Source organism: Falco cherrug, chromosome 9, assembly GCF_023634085.1.
Source record: "Falco cherrug isolate bFalChe1 chromosome 9, bFalChe1.pri, whole genome shotgun sequence".
Lineage (NCBI taxonomy): Eukaryota > Metazoa > Chordata > Aves > Falconiformes > Falconidae > Falco > Falco cherrug.
Genome location: NC_073705.1, coordinates 37,762,211 through 37,787,517, shown reverse-complemented (window position 1 = coordinate 37,787,517; position 25,307 = coordinate 37,762,211). Strand labels below are relative to the sequence as shown.

At 50.0% G+C, this 25,307-nt stretch overlaps 1 protein-coding gene across 1 annotated transcript in view; it reads right to left on the bottom strand.

Annotated features, from left to right (window-relative positions):
• Nucleotides 1-24,849, bottom strand: part of ADAMTS14 (ADAM metallopeptidase with thrombospondin type 1 motif 14) — a 39,425-nt gene extending 14,576 nt beyond the window's left edge. Inside the window, 7 exon segments of the mRNA XM_055720728.1 lie at nucleotides 4,091-4,247; nucleotides 6,206-6,289; nucleotides 15,010-15,206; nucleotides 16,460-16,616; nucleotides 23,854-24,094; nucleotides 24,096-24,282; nucleotides 24,656-24,849. Coding sequence (XP_055576703.1) covers nucleotides 4,091-4,247; nucleotides 6,206-6,289; nucleotides 15,010-15,206; nucleotides 16,460-16,616; nucleotides 23,854-24,094; nucleotides 24,096-24,282; nucleotides 24,656-24,728 — 1,096 coding nt within the window. The 5' untranslated portion in view covers nucleotides 24,729-24,849.
• Nucleotides 24,850-25,307: the final 458 nt, after the last annotated feature.

The following is a 25,307-nucleotide window of genomic DNA, read 5'->3' as shown; positions in this document are numbered from 1 at the left end:
GACTAATTGTCCTGGAAGAGGGTGGAGAGGAAAGGAGTGACTGCACTCAACTTAGTTCCCAAGCTGAACAAGAAGGTGGGTCCCGGCACTGTGCAGCTGGTCAAGGACAATAGATTACAGTAAAAAATAAAAGGTTTCCTACAGCTCTGCCCTGAAGTCAACAGTCACTGACTTCGTGGGTGCACCGGGTGAACTGGAAGCTGCACAGGACAAGGGATGGGTCGCTGCTGCACTGCTGGGCACCCAGAAGTTACCATCACTACAGGTATAAGGCAAAACCAAGGAGGTTTGGGGCGAGCGTTTCCCTCGATATTTCTATTTATCAGCTAGGCGGAGATTTTCCAGGGTGTCCACCTGCACTGGAACTTCTGAAGGAAACTTTTCTCATCATAATAATTTAATTTTTCAAAACAAGCCCAGAAAAGAATCTTTGAAGGGCTCACTTACACGGTACTTTGTGAGAAGCGATGGATGCATTTTTGCTTATACTCCAAATGAAGAGGTCAGGTGAACCCAAGTTGCCAAGCAAAAAGCTGAACATTAAATAAATATGCAATTCTCATTACATGCAGAGCAAGTTCATTTCTGCCTGCAGAACACCACATAACCTCAGGGAAGCCCCCACAACAGCAAGGATCTTCTCAAGGCAGCCTGCTTCAATAAATACACTCGGGGTTTTAATTCAATGGGGGAAAGTGTTTTTCATCTTCCTCACATTCAAGTGGGCAACCAGACTTACTCCAATGAACAAACAAACTAAAACACTGTAAGAAAGACAGCGGAGAAATGACGGGCTCAGTGGATGCTGCAGTCAAAAGGAAAGCAAAAGGTAACAGGCCAAACGAAGAGCTTGAGAGAGACAATCAGATCATTTGGTTTAACCATAAAGCAATGAGTCGGATCCTGGATAAATCATTTGAAAAGATTTTTTTCCTCCAGGAAACTTTCCATAAGAAAGAGTAAAAATGTGGAAAGTTTTCTGTACAAGGCAAGAGCAAATATATTTTGTCTAGGATAAAAATGGGACAAATTCCCAACCAAAAAGGCTCTGGATGCCTGGACTGGAGATAGGACAAAAGAATATGAAAAGGTGGATGCTTGGGAAGGCAGACACTGGTTTCTCATAATTAAAACCTCAGTGAGAACTGGAAGAAGCATAAAGGGTTCTCCACAGAATGATGGTCAGAAGGAACTACCTGGGAAATACTTAATTGATAAAAATAGATTAGCCTGCAAACACTTACCAGACACACACATATAGGAGAAACGGCATGTCCTCACCATACCGGCAAGACACCAGCCAATCTCTTGCTTCCTCCAAATGCATTTTATTCTTCTTTATGGACACTTCCTACCTGCTTTCAGTCTCCCTGACCTTCTAACATGGACTACGAGCCTGCTCAAAGGCCAACCATAGGTCACCACAGAGTAACAAATTAAAACTTAAGCAAAAGCATCCTTCAGCCTGGGCCAGAAAACCCTTGGTGCCCACCCACTGCAGAGGGACATGGCACTCTGGTTTAGACAGAGCTGCAGCAGCAGCAGTCAATAATTTATAACACATCTGTCCACTACCAAGAGGCATTTCTCTTTGAAGGGCCGGAGTGTACCTGCAATCCGCATGCAAGGTCAGCACAGCTCAGCTGTCCCTCCTGGCCCTTCCCCTCCATGCCTTCCAGCTTCCCTTGATTCCCAAAGCAACGATTGCATCAGCTTTCCAAAATTTCTCTGTGTTGACCATGACTGCTCCCATTCCCACCAAGAGGCCACAAGCAGAGCTGTTGCCAGCACCAAGAAGTTTTTGTAAACCCCCTTAGGGCTTGGCTTGGACCTGCCACAAAGAAGAGCTACGCCACAAGACTGCAACGCTCCACAAAGACTTGCATCCAGTGCCATGCCAGACCATTCGCTGGTCTGGTTTACTGGCTAAGGGGAGGTGACAGGACACAGGGAGGCACAAGCCATGTCTTGTGAGGATGTGGTGATGGAGCATCATTGGCTTGCCAGCATGGAAATAGCCTGGGCTAAGAGGATCGCATGGGTTAATGAGTTGAACCAGCCCCATCGCCATTGCTAATTGGGCCCACAACTATAAGGAGTGATGAGGCATCAAACTAAGCATGGGCTTGACATTTAAGCTCCATTTCCAGGTCCCTGTGACTTGGAGGACTTCCATCTTCAAAGAGTTCCTTTCTCCTGGCTTGTTGATTTAGGCCAGGGGTCCTCAAACTTTTTAACCAGGGGGCCGGTGTGCGGATGAAGTGGCAGGCAGCCATCTGCGGCTGCTTGGTTTCCCCCCCAACCCCTGGCGGGGGTGGGGCAGGGGGGGTCTGTAAATACCGGCGACCGGACTGAGGACCCTGGGGGGCTGTATCCAGCCTGCGGGCCATAGTTTGAGGACCCCTGATTTAGGCTGTAGGGTCTTTGGAGCAGGACCAGCTCTGCTTTCAGCTCAGTTTCAGGGCACATATGAGCTTGGCAGATGCTCCCCAACTGGTACATACACCCTACAGCAGTGGCTAAAGAAGCCAGCAGGTATTTGCCATCACCTCAGCAAGTCGCTTAGATACCCTCAGTGAACATACGCCATGAGCAAGAATTAGAGGTGCCATGGTCTGGCCCTTCATTGCACATAGCTCCAAGCTAGAAAGGGATGACAGGGATCTAAAAGGACTTTGTTTTGAGGAAAAGAGGCAAGAGTAAGCAAGTGTTACTATTCCAGCAGCCCAGTGAGAGGGCAGTTCCCAGTGGGTGAGGAGCAGCTGCACCGTGTGCCATGCAACACAGCCAGGCAAGGACACAGCATCCACGGGAACTTGTGCAGAAAGCAAACATCCATCCCAAAGATGTGTGAAAAACAGGGAGCCAGACCTGCAGGGAAAAGGGGAAGGAGCTGGAACGAGCAACTGTGGAGTAGGGCTACTCCATCAATCTCAACTCCCTCCCACCAAGGGGGAGTCCAGTGAGTTTCCCCCTTCTGCTGACATGCCAAAAAAGGTCTTCTCACCAATGCCTTTGGACACAGTCACTTTGCCAGGAAGGGTCTAGAAAAACGAAACAAAACCTGGTATGTCACCCACACTGCCACACAGCTCCGGACAAGGAGCCCAAGGCAGGTCCACAGCTTGGTGGGGAGGCTGTTTGCACAACCCAAACTCTGCTCTTTGATGTCCAACAGCATGTTCATTCAAGAGGGCTTCCAGATGGATATCTCCTGTGGTTCATGCCCTGCTACAAGGAGATCCTATTCAGGAAGGCAATCAAAGTGAAGACAGGACTCTTCCATCTCTGTTTCTTCCCATGCACACCAGAAAGACTCATGCTACAAGTCAGTGTGATGCTGCCAGCATGTTCATGGCATCAAATGGAGCCTCCTGATGGGAAATTCAGACTTTGCTAACAGTGTGGGAAGGAGGAGATCGCAATTTGGAGACAGCAGGCTCAGGAGAACTGGGAGAAGACACCTCTCATGATGACACCAAAGCATCTGCTTTTCTAATGGAGCCATAAAACACCAACAGCTTTTCCTGCAAATTTGTTACATTTTTTGCCAAGGTCTCTAACTTCTCAAGACCATATCAGTACAGCCTCTGCACCAAGAGAGTGAGAGAACTGCTGCCATCACCCCTGCAGACTGCAGTGAGACCTCCTCTTTGGCCCAGGGTTTACGAAATGCTCCCATGTCCAAGGCCTAAGAGGGCCAAGAAACCAACCGGTGTAAAACCAGGTTTTAAAGCTCCTCCAGAAGACAGAAATGATTGACTGGCCCCATGAAGCTCCATGTGGTATTCCATCTTTTATACATAATTTGAAAACTTTTTAAGGCACTATGGGACAAGGGGAGGATTGCTGCATGAAACCCAAGTATGGGCAGAATGAATAAAGATTATTTTCTTTTTTTAATCTGTTCAGGTTGATGCTCTGCCTTAATTCTGTCGTTCTTCTACTTTGTATTAAAAAAATACTGATTTTAATAACCTTTTTCTGGACCCTGCTGGCCAAGAAGCAGACTGTGTTTGCAAGAAATCCTTTCCCCTCTCTGGCTTTCCCCCAGCAAACTGCACATACCTGATCGAGATAAATACAGTACCTTGCATACCTGCGGGACCAAAATCTTGCCTGGTGAGGAATACAGCATGGTCATGGTACTCAGCGTGCTCCGGGTCGGAGCGCTGCTGCGAGTGAGCCCAGCGGCAGACCTGCTCCAAGCTCCGAGACGGGTTCCCTCGCTCTATCAGGCTGACTGACTGGGTAAAGAATTAAATAAATACATAAACAAAAAGATGGGTAAGTCAGTGGAGGAGAAGGAACCTGCCAAGCGTTCTGGAGTTGGAAAGACTCCTAAGCAGTGCTACTCCATCATTAAAAGCAACAACATCCCACTTTGCATCTGCAAAGCATCTTGCACCTTTTTTTATTTAAAACCAGCACAGAAATCATTCCCACAAATGGATACGGTCTGGGACATAAGGGTATATGACCCTCTTTGGTCACACAAGTGCTCGGGGCAGCAGTATATAAAAGACAAGAGCAGCTGGGAAGCAAAGAGGATTCAGATTCCCAGCTCCTGCGTGGGCTCCTCATCGAAACGTTGCAAGATGCTGATGCTCAGTGATGAGCAGAGCAGCACTACCCTGCAAAACTTGACCCACAGAGGCTGAGACCCTAGCAGAAAATAGGTGGAGGTGTCCAGGACTGTTTCATAGCAGTCATCTGGCCCTTCATCTTTTTTTTGTTGTTGTTGTTCAAGATTAGCATTTTGCAAACTTACGCTCTATAAATTATGCTCTAAAATAAATTATGCTCTCAGACAGGTACCTGCTGAGCCACAGCGGTGGGAAGAAAGGTAAAACATACTGCCCTTCCCCTGGCCCTTACATGGAAGCCACGGAAGTTTTATTCTACAAAGTGCAAGGTGGGAGACAAGAAACCGCAGGAGTTACTCAGGAAGCATCAGACCTAAACAGCGGTAAGCTGAGATCTCACTTGCATTCAAACATCTGCTCATTACTTCCCACATCATCCCCCAAACCCAAGCAGCAATGTAGCCGGACAAAGCAGCTGCCTCCAGTGCAGGCTTTTGGGAGGATATAGCATCCTAAACAGAGCCCCCCCGTTACTGGCCGTAACACTGCAGCTCTGAATCCCTTCTCCTCCACGTATCATCCTCCAGCCCAGAGCACAAACGCTGCTGGGAGGAAGCCAGACACATTACTGGCTTTCTCAGGTGGAGATGATGTTCCTGGTCTCCTAGAAGCCTTCAAAACTGAGCCAGCCTTTGTCCTCGTCCCTGCTCCTAAGAACCATCCCTGGGTCTCTAAGGTGCATTTGGTTTCTGCCAGCCAAGCAGATTTCTGTAACAAGTTTTCCAAGACCTAATGGGTCTTATTTGTGGACCACACACAGAGACATCACTGTGTTGAGTCATTGATACTTCATGTAGGTTAGGGGCTTGCCACAAAAAGTATAGCTAATCACACTGTTTTAAAGAAAATCTTCCAGCTGCCATGCTCAAACAAGCCTTCAAAAACAAATGCAACCTGGGAAACCACATGAAACCTTCTCATGCTTTTCCTGTCCATGCCCAAGGCACCTGAGAGCTGCAGGACATCCAGTGAAGCCTCCCAGGGCTGCCAAGGCTGGGACACAGGAGATCCTGGCCTTGGCTTCTCACTGATATCCAGCTCCTACCAACTTGGGAAGTCACCTTTGTGCCGTCATCTACTGCCACCCTAGAGCTCCTGAGGAAGCCTCTTGTGGTTTTTCCCACATCCCAGAGCAAGCAGATGAAGGCGGATAACAGCCACCCGACAGCCCCCCAGGGATCTCTCTCTGCCCTGGGGCTGCACGGCCATGGGGCTCTCCAGACCTTCAGGCTCCAGAAACCAGCCAGATGAGGGTTCAGATTCATCACTGCCCAGCACAGTTGTCACTTGGGCTTTGACAGCTGACCTGAACAGCCTCATTTTTCCAAGCCGGGGCTTACCTAACTGTTAAATATTATGGTGAAGACACACTAAGCCACAGTGCTGCTGCACACTTGCCGGCTTTGGAAGAAGCAGAAGCTGCCTGCTGTGCCTATAATACCGCATTTCAGCAACCCTCCTGCCCTCATGAGGCAGGGCTTGAACAAGGAAAGCGGCCAAAAAGCAGGGACCAGCCTGAATAGCATCTCTTCCTCACCACGTCCAAACGCTGTATTTACCTGGCGGTATCCCACCATGATCATCCTGACCAGCACGATGTTGATGTGGACGCCCAGGGACTCGTCATGATAAATTTCATCTACCTGTAGAAAGGAGGGACATAAAACCAGAGAAGTTAAGATCATCCCAGCTCTCAAGCTCCTCCTGTCCTCCAGGCTCCCACATACAGCATCCTACCCGACTTTCCGAGACTACACAAGACCAGGTACAAAGACCTCATCTCCCTCCTCAAACCCCCAGCTTTTTATTTGTTATTTTGCCCCTGTGTAAAAACCATAGAGTCAAAAAGCCAAGCTGGAATAAGCCAAATTTCCCCAGGATGGGTGGCTCGGATGGTCAATGGCATCACCCGTCCCATCAAGAGAAGAGAGGAGGGCTGATTTTCCCACGGGGACTGCCTCCACTGCTGACCATCTCACAATGAGCCACTGCTCCCTTCGGAGCATGAAGTCTTCAGATGGAAGGAAATGCTTCAGACTCCAGCATCCTTGTGTTTGGTGGAAATTAAAAACGGCTTTTGGGAGAGAGATGAGCGATTTTATCAAAGCAACGGCATTACTCAGTTATACCGGTGACTCAAATTTGACCTACCACTTCAGAAACCCCAGGAGAAGACAATACAACAAAAAGAACAGGGAGGGCTTGTGAGTCAATAAGGTATCTATCAACATCAGCTATTAAAAATGATTTTGCAAAGGAAATAATAAGCTATAACCATTTCCTTCTGCGTTTCTAGGATGAATAAACAAATTCTAGTCCTAAGTGCTACCAAGAGAAGAAGATATCCAGATGAGAAAGGTCCCTCCGAGCTGTGCATGGTGACAGGCAGCCACTGAGAGTAGCACTGAGCGGGCAGCCATAAACCCATGCAAGCGCAGGAGATCCTACACCAGCCTTCACCCACCTGCAAAGCACATGTGAAAATACAGCCCAGGAAAAAAAAATCTGATTTTTAGAGAATGGGACTTTCTTATCCTCCAAAAGCCTCCGAAATGAACACTGACACAAATGGGGGTTCACTGCAGGAGTTGAGGAAGTCAAATTAAAACCATCTTTAATATTTACTAGGATGAATGTTTAAATTAAAACACACTTTTTCAACTTTGTCCAAGAGAAAATAATTTGCCTCAGCTCTACCACAGCCTTCCAGACTAGATGAATATTGTAAAGCCAGATTTATGGAGCTTTTCTATTTTTTTCCCCATTCCTTTTTTTTTAAGCTTACATTTGAACTCAGGGGTTGAGTGACAACTACCCCTTTACTGCTGCCCAAATCCAAGCCAGGCATTTCCCAGACTGCATGAGTGCTTTACAAGACCCCTAATTTATACCCTGTGTATCTGTTTGAAATGCCCACTTGGGCCATTTTTAAACCCAAAGACCCAAAGTTAACGTTGCCCCATGACAACTAATACTCCCATGGAGTGGCTTCAAGCTTTACAGAGGGGTAATACAGGTCCTGAGCCTGCCACATCTCGAATGCAGAAGAATTAAAAAAAAAAAAAAATCAATAAATAAATCACCAGCCCATCCTCATTAGTGCATCCCTTTGGATGCACAGGCTGTAAGCCCCACGGGGTCATTTCTTCATCAGCATGGAAAGATAATGCTGCACTGCGCATCCTCAGCTCACCCTTGCTCATCGTGGTTGGGATGCTCCTTCACCCTGCACCAGCACCTTTTAAAGGCATTTTGTAAGAATAATCAGAATACTATGAATTTCTTCCAATGCTAACTCTGGGGGTTTTTTTTGGTGTGCGCACAGATGGGAGGAAGGTTGTGCAGCATTGCAGCTGGGCTCCTGCTTGAAAGCATTACTCAGACCTACAGTCACACCAAAGCACGAAGCATCCATCCCAGCAAGGAGCTGCAACACCCCAGTGGGAGGGTCATGCTCAGCCTCGCGGTTTGGAATGTAGGAGGCTTTGGCACCCTGGAGAAAATGTTAGCAAACCTGAGAAGTCCCACATCAGGAGTCTGACCCTTTGCAAAAATATCCCAGCCTTAATGCCTGTTGTATGAGAGGCAATGTAAAAGGGTGAGAAATGAGGGAAGAGAGGGAGAAATGAAAGATATGCTATGGCCCTAAAGAGCTGGACCTAGGGGACAGTTCAGGGAACGAGGGGGAAAACATGGCCATTTCCTTCACCTTCCCAAATCTTTATGCATTTTCCTTCATCACCAGCACTTGTCAGGAGCTGGAGCATCATTAAGCCTCCTCTTCAGTCAGCACCTCAGCATCATCCACTGGCACTCTGTTCCTGAGGACCCTTCAATGCACTGTGACGAACCAAGTTCCTGCCTTAGGAACCTCTCCACCAGCTGCAGCTCCTGGCCAAGCCCCGGCCTGACCCTGCTGTGACCCAGAGCTCCCAAGGGAGCAGCGCAGACCTCTCCCTGCCCAGCTGCACAGGCTATTCTGGCAGGATGCTCAGCAGACCCCACAGGCAGTGGGAAAGGATGCTGCATAAAAACCTGCCACATGGCAGCCCCAGCCGGCAAGAGAAGGGTCGCATCCAGGGGAGGGAGGAGCACAAGCAGAGGAGCTGGTGGGATGAGAACTTTGCTCTGTGCTGCCTGACATACCATGCAGCAATGGTTCCTCTCAGCAATGTCTCTTCCTCCCAGCAGTGCCTGCAAACAGTCCCCAGGCCTGAGAAGAGCTCCCTGCCCTAAATCACGCACCCCCAGGCAACGTTAGCTACCCTGGGAGAAAAAAAAAAATTTGGGAACAGCAATATTTTTCACAGGCATTGACAAATAAACTCATCAACACCCTCCCAGCACTGCACATCCTTCCTCAGCCTTGCTAGAGGAGTGGCTATGGACAGCAGAACCACGAGCAGCTTAGGAACAGCTCATTAAGGGACTAAGACACAAGAAGCTGTATTATTCCAAGATGGGATTTAATCCCCTAAATCTTCCTTTTAAAGCAGTGCTAAATTCCACCCTTCTCCAGGTAGCAAGGACTAGGTACCCCTCCAGCCCCTGAACCAAAGGGTTAACCCTAAACCCCAGCCCCTGTCTTGTGTAGGGGAGGGCAGCGTTTAGGCAGGAATCTGTACTTAACAGATACCAGCTCAGCATCGACCTTTACAGTTAATTCAGAAAGCAGATGTGGAACCAGACTGCCCAAGGCTATGGACTTCCCTTAATAGCCAGATATAAATAATTGATGGAGGTAAAAAAATAAAAAAATCAAAAGCACTTGCTGCTGTGACTGCTCTGACCCCGCAGTTTCCAAGTTTCTGGTGGGCAGCATCAGCAGGGCCAGCATCCCCCACAGCACCTCAGTGTCTGTGGAAGAAGTGTCGATGGAGCTGGGGGTGGGGGGCACAAGCATCACCTCCCCACTCCCCACCAACCCACCCTGGGCTGGTTCAAGCAAGCAGAGGGGATGGAAATTGGCCCAGAGAGCAGTTTGTAGGCTTGGCACAGCTCCCCCTGCCCTCTGCGGATGCCATTAAGTGTGTCTGCAGAGAAAATCCCCCCCCGAAAATACCTGTTCTGCAATGGGCTCCAGTGAAGGGACCCACCTCCCTGAAGACAGATGGGATAAAGATCTTCTTAGCCCTCTCAACCATGTGGTTAGATGCCCAGCCTGTTTGACACCTGGCAAGAAGTGCTCTCCTATTTCATTTAAGAGAGAACTTTTTCCCCCACCTATAACAGACCAGCCCTTAAGGCTAGCTGCATGTTAAGTGCAAATATGCAAGAACACGCAGCCCACAGGACCCCCCGCAGGCAACTCCAAAGCCCCCAGCCCTGCAGCGCCAAGGGGACAACGCTAACACTTTACAAAGACTGAAAGGAGCATTTAAAACCCTGTGCATCCTCTCCGAAATGCTCAATCAATTTGTCAAGTGCATGGGACCCCCCTCCCAGACCCTCGCTGGTGCTGGGAGCAAGGAAGGCTGCCTACCTAAATCCCTGCAAGCCTCTGGCCAGCCCCGAGTCTGCAGCCCCAGACGCAAGATCTCGACAGCAAACCGCACTGGCAACATCTAGACCTCGCCGTTCTTCAGGGAAGGAAAACAAAGAGAGAGACACGAGAAGAATTTGCCAAACCAGCAGAATAGCTGACATTTCAAAACCCCAGATCGCTTACTCAGAACAGCCAAGTCATCTTTAAGCTCCTTTCTTTTATTCCCTCGCTCAGTTTTCATGCCAGTTGATTCACCCTGAGCCTGCTTTCTGGGGACAAGTGGCTAGAAGCAGAGGCAAAAGTCCCCCTGACAACTTTATTTGGCCCGCTACATGCACTTGCGTCCCCTGCAGGGAAGCACACCACTGCGAACACCTCTGCAAGGGCTGACCCGCACTAGCAACGGAATGGAGGAAAGGGGAGGTTTGCTCTGCAGAGCAAAGCTCTAGATCTTATCATAATTCTCTACGCAACAGGCCATGTTGTCCCAAAAACATAGCAACAAACACATGAGCCTATGCAGGGGGTGGGAAAAAGTGTGTGCAGGCGTAACAGAGACATCAGAGATATTTTTTTGTTATTATCAGTTAGCATGGAGATGGATCATGAACGAACAAAAAAACCCCAGGCAATCATAGACCAGAAGGACTCTAATGTGCACATTATTTTAGACTGGTCTCCCTCCAGAAACGGCACCAAGCTCAGCAAATCTGTGTCTCAAGCAGTCCATGCTCCAGGTTGGCTTTTCAGATAATCCCAGGTTAAAATTAAAGCCAGACGTTTGATTTTTTTCCCCCCTAACGCTCTCCTCTGTGGGGTCTCAGTAGCACTCTTTGTCACTCAGCCCTTGGGAACAATAATTTATTTGGCTGATGTGCCGGAGGGGAGCTGGGCAAGTCCCAGCCTGGAGAGGGCTCTGACTCATGGGGTTTCCTAGTAACCCGAAACAATGGGAAAACACCAAGTACCCTGGCACCCTTAACCAAATCATGGGCAATATCCTACAAAAAAACCAGCAAACCAGTTGATACCAGGGCCAGGCTTAATATAGCCCAGAGCTTGGTTTGCCTCCTCTGAGCAGGGCCAGCCCCAGCCTCAAGAGCATCAGGGGCGAGCGCTGGGAAGTCCAGAGGAGAAAACCAAGGAGCCCAACTGAGTGTCAAGAGGCTGAAGAGCAAAGCAGGACACAAAACATTTCCTCTCCTCTTCCCTTACGGGGTGCTGGATCCCCTTCCTGGTTCCCAGCCCTTCAGCCCTCACACACAGCAGTCACTACGGCTGGGGCATGCTAATTTTGCTTCAGTAGCATCACAACCCCTGCCACAGGCAGCCAGCAAGGCCAGGGAATGGCTGTTCAACATCTTTGTTGGCAACACGGACAGTGGGACTGAGTGCATCCTCAGCAAGTTTGCTGGCGACACTGAGCTGCGTGGTGTGGTTGACACCTTGGAGGGAAGGGATCCATCTGGAGGGACCCTGACAGGCTTGAGAGGTTGGCCTGAGCAAACCTCATGAAGTTCAGCAAGGCCAAGTGCGAGGTCCTGCACCTGGGTGGGGGCAATCCCAAGCACAAATACAGGCTGGGTGGAGAATGGACGGAGAGCAGCCCTGAGGAGAAGGACTTGGGGGTGTTGGTTGACCAGAAGCTCAGCAAGACCCAGCAATGTGCCCTTTCAGCCCAGAAAGCCAACCACATCCTGGGCTGCATCAAAAGCAGCGTGGCCAGCAGGCCCAGGGAGGCGATTCTCCCCCTCTGCTCCGCTCTGGTGAGACCCCACCTGGGGTACCAAGTCCAGCTCTGGGCCCCCAGCACAAGGAGGACACGGACCCATAGGAGCGAGTCCAGAGGAGGCTGTGAAGATGATCAGGGGGCTGGAGCACCTCTCCTGTGAGGACAGGCTGAGGGAGTTGGGGTTGTTCAGCCTGGGGAAGGGAAGGTGCCAGGGACACCTTACAGCGACCTTTCAGTATTTAAAGGGGGCTTATAAGAAAGATGGGGACAGACTTTTTAGTAGGGCCTGTAGCAACAGGACAAGGGGTAACGGTTTTCAACTGAAAGAGGGTAGAGTCAGATGAGTTAGTAGGAAGGAATTCTGTACTGCGAGGGTGGTGAGGCACTGGCACAGGTTGCCCAGAGAAGCTGTGCAACCTGGTCCAGCAGAAGGTGTCCCTGCCCATGGCAGGATGCTTGGACCTAGATGGTCTTTAAGGTCCCTTCCAACCCAAACTATTCTATGGTTCTATGATTCCCCCAGCCACCACATCACCAAATATTCATTCCAAGAGCCCAGCATCAGAGAGGGGGCCAGGTTTTGCTAGGGTGGACAGTGATGCTTGGCTCAGTTATGAGAGATGCTCAGATGCGCCTTCTCCAGCACACACAGCAAGCAACGGCAAAGGATACATTTCCCACTCACTTCAACCTGACCTAAAATCCTCATGTAGCCTCTGAGCCAAGAAGGGAATGGCAGGCTGGGAATGCAGGCTGGGGGCTGGTAGGGAAGGCAGGGGAAGCTCTTAGGTGCACAAAAGGAGCAGTCATCCCCATGTCAGCTTCCTGGGATGGACAGAGTGCCGTTTAATGAAAAGTCTGGCATCCACATTTCTGGCAACAAAATAAGGGTTTGGTTTTTTTTTTTAAAAAAAAAAAACTTCTCTGTGACAAATCATTTACCACTGAGCTCCAGCTGACACCAAGTTCCTAATAAAAGGGTTTGTGTCGCAGGGAGAGCCCTAGGACCCCACCTACAGCAACGCTGTGTTAAGCCAAGCCCATGCACCACCAGGAAGGGGTACATGCCCTAACCCCCCTCAGCATCCAACAAGAACCCCAGAAAGGGCCAGGAAAGTTTATTATCAACTTCCACACTCATTGCCCCCTTTCCTTGGGTTATAGCTTGATAGAAAACCTCCTGGAGGCTTTCCCAGCTGGCTCCCATGTAGCATCTCCCCAGCATACTCCGGTCCAGCTCATTAAGTGCTTTCCTCATTAGAGGGCTGGCCAAGCCTCTCCTCCTTCTCCTTGCCTCCAACTAATGGGATTAGTGTTCAGCTGTGTGGTCCCTGCACGCTCCTCCCCACCAACCCCCAGCACCCTCCTCTCTCTCTCCCTCTGCCATCCAGGCCAGCAAGCATTTTTTTTTCTGCTGAATCGGGTATTTTAAGGCAATCTGAGCCGGTAAGGAAACGAGGCGGCGCCAAGGGAAGAGGAGGCGGACAGAGGTCATGGCAAAGCTGGAAAGAAAACGCACTAAAAACCAGAAAGAAAGAAAGGGAAGGGGGTGGGGGAAGAATATACAGAAGGAAATAATACTCGGGGGAAGTATTTGTTGCATGCATTATCCTGGTTTTTTCCTTCTTTTCATTGATGCTGCTTTTTCCCCCCCTTCATTTAATTCATTATAGTCTCCAGTGCTGCCTTTATTTGAATAGACAGCGGTCCTCCCTTCTCCCAGCACAGCACCCCGTGCATTCACTCCCTGAAAAGTCCTGCCCGCGGGGTATAAACCATGAAATGCGCCTGAAAACCAACCTTTTGATTAGAGCTGACAATCCCCAGGCGCTCAAACCGTCCATCCCCCCAGATCGGAAAGGAAAAATGACATCATCTCCGACCCCCGTAACGTGGGAAGAGCCCGGGGTCAGAATAGGGAACCCTGCAGCTTCCCCCGTGCAGAAGGATTTAATAAGCAAAGGGTAGACACTTTCAGAGAGGGAACTTAAGTGATGCTGAGAGCATCCAACCACAGGCATCAGAATAGAGCACCAGAGAAGAAAACGTTGCCATGAAGGCATTTGCTTTTTAAAGCCAACATCTCCTCTATTTGGGACTGGCCACATTATGCTTGGCCTCTAATCCCATAAACCTTTACCCCTTATGTTGACAATTTTCCCTTCGTTACTGGCAATATGGCTCTGAGCCTGCCTGTCAGGGCAGAAATAATGCCCAAACAAACAAGCAAACAAAAAGCAAAAGCATCCTCATAGCCTGGTTATTTCCAAGTTGGTTGTGCTTCTCAAACACTTTCCATCATCACACAAATACTTAAAAATACTTAAAAATTAAGTACTTAAAAATAGAGGCGAGGATAAAGCATGGAAAACAAAGCAAAAAATGGGAGAGTGCACGAAAGATCTGCAGACCCTATCTGCAATCATTCAGGTGCCAACAGAGCAAACCTGCGAGATGACTAGATGAATAAATGTTGATCCTTCCACATCTCTCAGGACTTGGGGAGTATGTACATTTTTATCTTAAAAAGGAAAGATAAGCAGTGTAGGGAGTCAGCACAGGCTGCCCTGTGCCACCGGGTGGAAGCAGGGCTGCTGTAAAGCTGCTATAAACTCCTTTTCAAACACATCTGACTAATCCTCAAGGTGCCCAGGTTTTCCAAGGAATGTGAAAAAACTTCTGAAAATCTATAAAAATCTTCCCCATCAACAAATTTTATTCAAAAAATAAAGCACCATAATTACAAAATAAATAAAAAAATTCATTTCAAACTAAATAATCAACAACCATTCTCTTTCCTCACATTTGCTGAGGTTTTGGCGACAAGAAGGAGATGGTCTTGGCCAGGAGAACAAGAAGATGCTCTTGGACTCAGGTGACAGATGGTGATGGCAACCAACATGCTGGGCCCTGCTGTCGGCCAGGGGAACATGGCAGAGATGCACAGAAAAGGACTCTGCTTTCCATCACTCCAATTGCTACAGCAATTAAATGCCAGAGCCGTCTGTGTGCAGGAACAGCCCTTCCTGCAGCACTTTCCCCACTCCCAAACACATTTTTTTACCAGGATAACAGATTTGCAGCATGGGAAGAGCAGTAAAGTAAGGGAAGGGTGGGAGCCACAGCCCCCCGCAGCCAAGCCTTACTATGTTCATGAGGGTGAGGACGTAGTTCTGGACATGCTCCTTCCCATGGAAGCGTACCACCGAGTCGTCCACTGCCAGCAAGACCTCGATGTTGTAGTCGTCCTTCCTGGCATGGCGCCTCTTGCGATCCGCGTCCCCCAGCCGCTCTGTCATCAGCTCCAGGGAGTTGGGGAGATCACCCACCCGCACACCAGGCACTGAGCAAGGCAGAAAAAGAAACAGCCATTAAGTTGACCTGGCACTGTGGTGACATTCCAAAAAAATACAAATCAAGCCGGAAAAATAAACTGGATCTTTAACTCCAGCCAGGTCGCTGATCCACCCTGCACTGCAATGGGGAAACGGCTCTGAACTGGGAGCACCAGCACTAAAAGACACATCTATGTGACGATGGCCCTGCACTGTCCATTGGGTGGTGGGAGGACACCTGGGGATGCAGTAAGGTAGCTAGGAGGACAAGTACAAAGCTGGGGGCTGCTTCTTGGGAGCAGATAGCTGCAGGCAGAGCATCCTCCATCCTTCATAGCACCCTTCACCCTTCATGCATCCCTCACCCTGTACCCAACAGCACCTTTAAAACACCCAATTGCAATTCTATTAGCGATGCCACAAAAGCAACAAGCATACTGGGGAAGACTTTTAAACTTTTTTAAAAATCAGGGAGCTGCTTACAGTGCCACAAGAGGTAAATAAACACCAAGAAAGACTAACACCTCTGTGTAAATATAAATAGGTTTATAGAGTGCTGTTGCACAACATTGACCCCGTGTTTGTAAACTCCTGGGTGAGCTCAGCTTTATGCAGGTGAGAGGGGAAGTGGGCAGGTGATTTATGCACACAGAGTGTAGCGCACAGCTAAGTGATGTTATATTAAAAAAAAAGCCCCGTTTTCTCCTTCAAGGCAAAGAAGAAGAAGAAAAAAGAACAAAGCTTTAGAAAAGCAAAATTAATTATGAACGCTGGGAAAAGGAAGGGCTTCTATCAGCTGTTAAGAAGTCAAATCAACACCACATTTCACAGCAGATAGGTGATTAAAACAAGACTGCAGCACCTACATCTTCAAGCCGCAGTCAGCAGCCAAATCGGACCAAGTCCTCATGACGCCTTTTCTCCCGAGTCCCAACTCCACTTCAATGCCAAGGCTGATATGATCACCCATGGGCCTGATCACACCCATCTAGGAGATTATTGTTCTTCGAAGAGGAAGAATAACTCATATATAACTCATCCAATTTTAACAAATTTCGAAGAATTTCAAAGTTTCCAGCAAAAGCCCAGCATTTCCTTGCCTTTCTTCTCACTGATGACCCAACCGGTGGTTAAAGCCAGCCTAAAGCCATGGGGTGAGATGTACAAGACAGAGGGCAAGTGGAAGAAGACACCCTCCCCCCACAAGAAACAGTTGGGAGGGAACAATTGCTGGGAAAGACTAGATTCCAGCAGCCCCTACCTTCAGGGTGGAGGTCCTGGCGGGGCTCAGCACCATCCTGCCGGATAGCTGACCGGCGGTACACCACGTGGGCTCTCCCATGCTCCTCTGTCTCCTGCTGCCCCCTCTCCAGGGGCTCGATGAAGAACTCGTTGCTGTCTGTCCGAATGAGGCCAGCCTGGATTCCAGAAAGAAACAAAGAAAAGGGGAAAAAAAAGGTGTGCTTTTATATATGCATATGTGTACATGCACACTCAATATATGCATTAAAGATTGATGCAGAGCATGCATGAATGCAAAGAGTAAAGCATCCCAAATAAACCGGGTGTCTTGTTACTACTCCATGACACTGGGATGGATTTATTACCGTGTTCATGTATGATGATCCTTAATTTCTCCTGTAGATGGGGAAAAAACAAAAGGGGGGGGGGGGGGGTGGGCAAACCAAGCAACCAAAGAAAACCTGATGACGAATCAAGTTATGCCTCTATATGGCTAGGAAACTCTATTCCTTCTCATCAGCGACAAGTTTTTCTGCCTAACCCTGCACATCAGGGGATACAGGCTGCATGCACAGGCTTCCACACCACCTCGCCTCCCTGCACCCTCCAAATCCCCAGGGCCACAGTGCCAGGGAGGAATCTTGCCATTTCACTCACGCTACAATCTGCAATCACAGCGAGAAGGAAGCGTAAAGAAACCATCATCTCTGCCTCACAAAGTGCTTGAGTATTAACACAGGAGAATCCCTTCAGAGAAACTGGAAAGCATTAGGACTGCATGTCCCAAACATGGGGAAGATGAATGGAAGGGCAAACATCGCTGGAAATGTCCCAGCTACTGACCTGCTCCTAATTAACACCAAGCTCCAACCAAATTCCCCTTACATCAGCCCAAGCACTCACACACTGCAGTGCCAGCCGGCTCGGACTTCTGGCAAGCAAAAGGATCGCCAGGATTTGGCTTCCATCCCACAGGCAGCCCCCTCCCAGCCCAGCATTTTTTCACAGCTCCCTCCATCCCACAGGCGTGTGCCCCTTCCTCCAGGCTGCCCACTGCTGCCTGCTGTTGAATAGCTGCCTGGAAAGCACAGGCAGGACATATGGATCTGTTCTTACAGAAAAGCCTTCAAAAGCATGTACCTACTGGAGTCCTCATCAGGGTTGGGGTACTGGAACTGTTTTCATCCAATAAAATAAAAATTACATATATATATATATATACACACACACATTTTGCACAGAGCTGTATGAAGACGTGAGCTGGGCTCTGTAAACAGCCAGGAAAAGCTGGGGCTCTTCCAAGCCCACCTGGGTCATTGGATCCCCTTCACATTCACGTACCATTGCATTCCTTGTGGCATCAGCCAACCTGGCTCTGTTAGACTTCATCAAATTTCCTGCTCCACTTGGGTTTTATTAGCTGCTTAACTCCTCTGCAAAGCAGGGTTTTGGCTGGTTTTGTTTTACTTCCTTCCCAAGGAATCTAAGTACAGGCAGTTGTGCTAGGATCAACTTGCCTGATACACGTATCTCAGGTCCTTCCCACAGGAGACATTCAGGTCACCAGGGCAGGACCTCTCCAGTAAGGGCCTGTCCCAACACCTCCGGCCAAGGAGGTGAAGATCACAGCAAGGTTCAACCAAGAGTCTGGAGCACCAAGGCAAGGTGGTGGTGGTGAGGCAGAGATCAGGGCAAGGAGTCAATCACAGATCAGGTCCAAGTGGCAAGTTGGATGCGCTTGGGTGGCAAGTCAATGATGATGGAGCAGGTCCGAGGCATTGCTCTTTATTATACAATAAGAGGAGGTGGGTTTAATACAAAAATTAGTAGCTAGGAAGGACAAAGCACTGGGCATCTAGCACAAGCATCAAAAACACTCTTGGATTTTATATACCCAAATTACGCTGATGATTTCCCACCAACTAACTTGCTTTCAACTTGCACATCACTACAAATTTGGGCTGGAGTGGCACTCCTGCTACCTAAAAGCACCTGATGCGGTACCCCTGCCAGCATCCTGTTTTAGCTCGGTGGCAGAAGCAGTAATGCCTGCCCCAAGAGGAGGTCTGCTGGGACACCACTACCCTCTCGCAGCCCTGCCACGGGGTGTTTCACCTGGGACGAGGCACCCCAAAGCCAGTTCATGGGTTTACAGCGAAAGCCGGGACTTGCTGAGTCAGGCGGCCGGAGGAAAGTGCTGGGGCAAGGCTGGATTAAAATATGAAAGAGCCTGGTCCTGAGCCACAGCCCACTTGGGTTTGTGCTGCTCTGCAGCTCGTGACTAATTATATATGGCACAAGAAATAAAGCAGCCCAGGCTTTCTCGCCTGTGCCTTCTCCCAAAGGCCGGATGCAACACGCTGCTGATTGCAGCGATGACCAACAGGCAAAGTGGGAACCGCAAGGACTTGTGTGCACATCTGATCAGAGCAGCCTAATAAATGAAACAGAAACCGCAGCAGTCGCCTTGGCATTTACAAAAAAAAACCAAAAAAACCCACACAAACACAAAAACACCAAAAACACCATTGCAAGAGGCATGCACAAACCTGCCCAGTCTTAAAAAGGAGCAGTTCAGGTTGTATTTCTGCATTTTGCGAAGGTTGTAAACGTAGCAGCAAGAGAGGCCAGACGCCATCCGAAAAGCCTCTACAAGCTTTCCTTAGACTCTTGCCAAGTGATCAATCCCACCGTCAATGATCAATTTGCCTTGTGACTCCAACCCTCAGTTTTATTTGGTTTAATAGCACCAAATCAAATTAAATCTGGGAAGGTGGGACTACCACTACCAATATTTCTAACATGAGATGCTGTCTGCAGCTCTCAGAGAAGGTCATTCCCAAACTCAAAAACGGCCCTTTGAAGACAATTCCACTGGAAAGAAAGAAAATACTATTTTTTTCTTCTTTTATGGAAAACACCAAACTCCCTTCTGAAAGCTCGCAGAGGGTGAAGTCTCTTTTCCAGCTCTTCTGCATCTCCCCAGGCTATGGGAGAGATGAACTGGCTCGGCTGGCCCAGTGCCAGCCTCGCTAAGGGGGGGACCCCCCAGCACCCCGGGTAAGCAACTCCTCCATCACGGCTGGGTAAAAAAACCTCCAACTCCCACAGGAATTCAGGAAATTCTGACACTTCAACACAGCTGAAATGTGGAAAAGTTAATAAAGCAGCTCCACTCAGCCAGAGAAGCAAACAGCACTGAGGAGGGGGAAATCCAGCTGCGTGCATAGTATGTATTTTTCCTACACGATTCACACTTAATTTGGACAAAAAGTCCCAGAAAGCCAGGCTATATGAACACAGGCACTGTCGTAGCCACCGCTCCCCCTTCATCCAGAGATTGCCTGGCGAGGGCATCGGGGGATAAGTAGAGAGATGCATCTGCCCTGCGCAGAGAGGGACAGCACCTTGCAGCAGCACGGCATGTGTGGCACCAGGGCATGGTCCAGAGCTGCTCAGTCACTATTTTGGTACCTCTCAAGCCATCTTTGCACAACACTTTGCAAGCCATCTAACATGACACTCTGCACTCCTTGACTGCTTTTCCCTGCTCTTCATACTGAGGCAAGAGAGGGTTTGGGATGTCTACAGACAGGGAGCTGCTCCACCTTGGCTTTGCCAGGTGACCCAAGAACCAGGATTCAAAACTAGGTCCTGGTGGGTTGAAGGCATGGAGACATGCTCAGTGCTAATTAGTTAATTAGGTTTTCAGCCCAAATGGGGCCTTGTTTTCATCTCACTGCCAAAAATTAGGATTATCACATGGGAGAAAAGCCCTCATACCCAAGTAAAAACCAAACCAGCTGACGACAGGGGGACCTATGCAACAAAAGGGTCATCCCCCGCTCTGGGCATTAAAACCAACACCTTTTTTAGTCCCAAAATTAACCCCACAGTTCAGGAGCTGCAACAAAAATCCTGGAAGACAAACCCATGCTTTCTGCACTGGGGCATCATTATGGGGACTGTTTCTCCCTTCGTTCCACATTAATTACCGTTCCTGAGGGCTTTTGTGCTCTGCTTATCTGCTGCCACCCATCCAAAGGAAGCCAGGGCGACTGGGATGGAAAATGCTGGCTCTACAGTTTGCAGCACACTGCCATTTGGTGCAAATAACCCCGGAGAAGAGTGGGGGGAAAGTCAGCGACAAAAAGCAAATACAGTGCCTACAGACAATAATTCTTCACCCTTCTCTGCAACCAGCAAAGCACGAAGGAAGCAAGGTCAACCACAGGCTGCTAAAGCCGGTATGGAGATACGGGATGCCTTCAATGTAGTGAGATGTGTCTGCCAGGGGAGATTTCTGCCTAGCACTACTTTACCAGTTAGGAATTTGGTGGCTTAGATCAGCTTTGAAATTATGTTATGGACGACAGCATCTTCCCACCCTGGTACGAGACACCCTTACAAAAAAAAAAAAAAAAAAGCCCATATTTTCATGCATGGATGCCTGCAGCAACTAATAGCCACGGACAGTGCCATGGGTTTGGCATCTATGAAAAAAAATCATCTCACTTACATGGCTAAATATGGATTTAGGAAAGATTTAATGTGTACTCTCTTTTTCAAGAGCTGGGTGTTTTTTCCCCTCATTATTTATAATCTCAGTCTCTGTTTATACACAGCGTAAGCTCTTTGTGTACACAGCCTTCATCCACAGCATCCCACAAGGCTTCCTCTGACCAGAAACAAGCAGCCAAATGCCGTCTACAGTGCACGCTATACTGGGATGCAAAAGCTGCAATCCCCTTTTGAAATTTGTGGGTAACTTCCAGCAAAAGTGCACAGCAATTCCAGGGTATGTGCATATCAGAGAGCAACAAAGCTACCTCCACCTGGTGCTCCCCATGTTAAATTACTCCCTATCTAGCACGACATGAACAACACTCCTGACCGCATACATCCCTCCCAGAAGCTCTACTGCTTCCTTGCTGGGTCCTGCTAGAGGTACAGCATGGTCATGAATACCATCCTCCCATCCCATCCATGCCCATCACTGCGTTTTGGTTCTGTTTCTTGCTCCATTTGCTAAATCAAGTTCTTTTCATCGCTTTTTTGAGGTCCTCTTGGTCTCATGACTCCTCCAACGGGGAAGAACCCTGAGCACATATAAGCCATCATGCTAACTTAAGCCAGAGGACCATGCAGCAACCTCCACCAGCCAGAAAATCCAGGAAAGAGAAAAACCAACTGCTACACTGGATGTATCACAAAACCCTCTTTACTGGGGAAGAAGCAGAGCCTCTCCTCAAGCTCTGTCCTCCTGACCTCTTCCCCCAGTCTGCAATCGCCACATGTGCTTTGCCAGATGATGGGAAATTGCTGCTTGAGGCCAGGGCATTTATTTGTTGGCCATGGAGCAATAAATAGACTGTAGGAACTAAAAAAGAAAATTTTTTTTTTTTTTTCCTATTCCCTAGTACTGCTGGAGCTCTTCATGAAGAAATAAAACATCTGCGAGACAACACATCAGCAATCACGATGCTAACATCACGTCCCAGATACTTCAGAAATGGGGCTGCACTAAAAACATCCTGCAGAAGCCCTCAGCGTTTGCAAACCGCCGAAGCCCTGCGCATCAGCACAACGCAGCCAGCTCAGCTAATCCCATCCTGCAAAGCAGCAGCAAACCCCCTGCAGAGCTGGCTGCAGCAGGGGTTAATGAAGGTAAAGAAAGATGAAGCAAGTGCCCAGAGCTGCTGATCCTGGGGGAAAAGCCACTTCTTCCTCTACATGAGCTTAAAAGAGTGGGCTTGGAGGTACCATGGATGGCCAGACAGGTGTGGCTGAATAAATCCACATGCAAAAGCATCCTGCAGTACAGGCTACACCCTAAACCCGTATCGCTACCACCTGCAGCCAAGGGATGGCTGGAACAAGGGCAAAAATAATGACAACCCCCACCTGAGGTGTGCAAGGGGCTGAGATGGGAGAACTTGGGGTTAAAGCCTATAAAAGTCTGGAACAGTTAAACTAAAGTCATTTGAAACGGACCCTAACAGCAGAGTGGGCTCTGAGGGAGAGAAAACCCCTAACACCGTCCTTGCTGCTTCCCGACCATGGTGAGACATGGACTCAGCTGCCAACCGCTTCCAGCATCCCTTCGCTCACAATGCCAACGGAAATGATACCTGCACTGCAGTACAGCCTGCACACTTTAAAAACAGGTCTTCGTTCCAGATGCAGCACTACTACTTGCTTGCTGGAGCTATAGGAAATACCTTTAAAGCTTTCAAGCCTGCCCAAATGCACCAGCCCCAGCACGACCCATGTGACGGTGAAACTTCTGTAGTTCACAGCCTCAGCTGATTCCAAAAAAGATGCTTCAAAAGCTGTGGATTATGTGCTAAAATTGTTGGCAAAAAAATAAACTACTATATGTAGGCGACATACGTATTTCTAGCTGTGCTGCTCTATCATTTCTGCTTGTATAGTAACACCAGGCACTGTATAAAAAGAAAGGAATGCCAAACTGTGCTTGCAGACAAAATTGGCTTAAGGGACTCCCAGAATAAAGCAAAAAAGAAATATATATATATATATATATAAAGCAAAATAAGGCGTTTATTCCTACCCAGGAGTAACATAAGTAGTACCAGGAGAAAACAGCAAACACTGGCACCTAAAACGAGAATTACATTGGCTCAAAGGCAACTTGAAGGGCAATGGGCCAAAGGGTATGAAAAAAATAAGAAGCAGTTCCTCGAGTGTGTCAAAGGTAGAAAACCTACGGGCAGACCAGGCACTGGAGATAAGGAGGTAACGGAGCCATTTAAGCAATTAAACCCTGTGGCAGCAAGTTACCAAGACTGAACTGTGCTCACCCCGCAATCAGAAAGCCAAAAGGCTCTGAGCATGTGAGCAATTAGGGGAAAAAAATACAAAATAGGTCCTCCCCTAAAAAGATGCTTAGAGGCCACAAGCCTGCCTGCTAACAGTGATTGCAGGGGATGCTCGAGCTCACTCAGCCTCATTTAAGAGGTGGAAAACACAGAGATAAAAGTTCCTGAAGCCATCCCAAGGTAAACCATGGGCGAAAAAGGATGAAGCAGCATCACTGGCAGCATGGGTACCCATCCCGGGGATGGGGCTGAGCCCGTGGGCACAACAGCATCTGGCACGGTCCACCTCTGGGCAGGAGGCGGCTCAGGCATGGGACAGGCAATTCTTTCAACCCCTTGAGATAAACGTAGCGGCACACTGGTCGGAGCGCTCTCACGCAGTGCCCTGCCCCACTTATGCCACAAGCCACACAGGGCAAGGGTACCCATAGCTGCTCACTGGTCAAGGGCCACGTACGGCACGGCCACCTCACGCACCACCGAAACATCACACTTCAGGCCACCACGTCCCACCTCTGACGAGAAAGCCACCGCAGAAGGCGGGCGGCACACTCCCACCGCCCCAGCTTACCAGTCCGTCGCAGTTGCTGATGGCCACGGCGGCCCCGGGCATGCCCGAGATGTCGCCTGTGAAGAGGCACCGCTGCTGGAGGGGCTCTCGGAAAAGCACCTCAAAGTCCTCCTGCCACTCGGCCACGGCGCCCGGCGGCACCAGCCGCCGGTTGGGCCTCAGCCGGAGGTGCAGCTCCTTCCCGAACACCGTCACGTTGAAGTAGAGCAAGCGGCCGGCGGCGCCGTGCCGGGGGGGGCCCATCCAGGGGGCTGCGGGGCAGGCGGCGGGGCGGGCGCGGGGGGCAGGCGGCGGGGCCCGTCCCGATCCCGGTCCCGGTCCCCGCCGCCGCGCCGCCGGACACCACGTGCGAGAGGAAGCGGCCGCGGCAGTCCGCGCTGAAGGGGACGGTCACTCCATACTCGCCGAGTTTGCCGGACAGGAGCAGCTCTGCGGAGGCAAGACGGAGGGAAGGGGCTCGGCGCCGTGCCCGCGGCGGGGTGTCGGTGGCCGGCCCGCCCCGGGAGCCTTCGGCGAGCCCCGCCGCAGCCCGGCCGGCCCAGCGACTGCCCGGCGCGGCTCCGCTTTGTAGTTTTAACCGGGCGCGTCAAACGTAGCAGAATAAACTCGGGCTGACGCGCCCCTCGCACGACAAGCACGCCAACTATTTCTCGCCCAGCCTCCATCTCCCCCAGTTGCCCACCGCAAGCAAACCCCCGCCGGCGGCCGCTCTCGCCTTTCTCCCCATCCTCCGGGGTGCCAACCACCTGTCAAAACAACCCCCCCGACCCCCGGGGACACCCCCCAGCCGCCGGGGCCGTACCTGGGGCGCTGCCGGCGGCCAGACAGCCGTGCAGGGGGACGAGGCAGGAGAGCACCAGCCGCAGATAATCCATTTGGGGCCGGCGGCGCGGCGGGATGCGGGGCCGGCGGGATGCGGGGCGGGCGCCGGGCGCCGCCCGCCTCCCCCCGCCGCCGCCGCCGCCGCCGCGGGGCCGTTGGCGCTGCCGCCGCCGCCGCTGCCGCCTGCGGGGGGGGGGGGGGGGGGGGGAGGGGGGGGGGGAAGCGGGCGGCGCCGCTCTGCGCGCCCGCGGCCCCGTGCGCGGCGTGGGGCGGGCCGGGGGCAGGGTCTGCGCTAGGGGGTGGGAGTTACCGAGAGTTAGGGCTTTTCTTATTATTTTGCTATTATTTTATTATTATTATTATTAATTTTTAAAATAATTTTTATTTACCTTTTCGTGTTGTTGTGCGTTTGTGTAATTTTTTTTTTAAAGTTCTCGGGTTGCGTTTGGATAGTTCTTTTCCTGGAGATTTTTTTTTTTTTTAAAGAAAAAAAAAAGCCTTTTCGGGCAGCCGGCTCCGGCCTGCCAGCCCGCCCTCCCTCCCTCCCTCCCTCCCGCGGCTCCCGGCGCGCCTCGCCTTTGTTCGGGCAGGGCTGGAGCCGGGCGGCCGCGGGGCAGCCGGAGCCCCCTGCC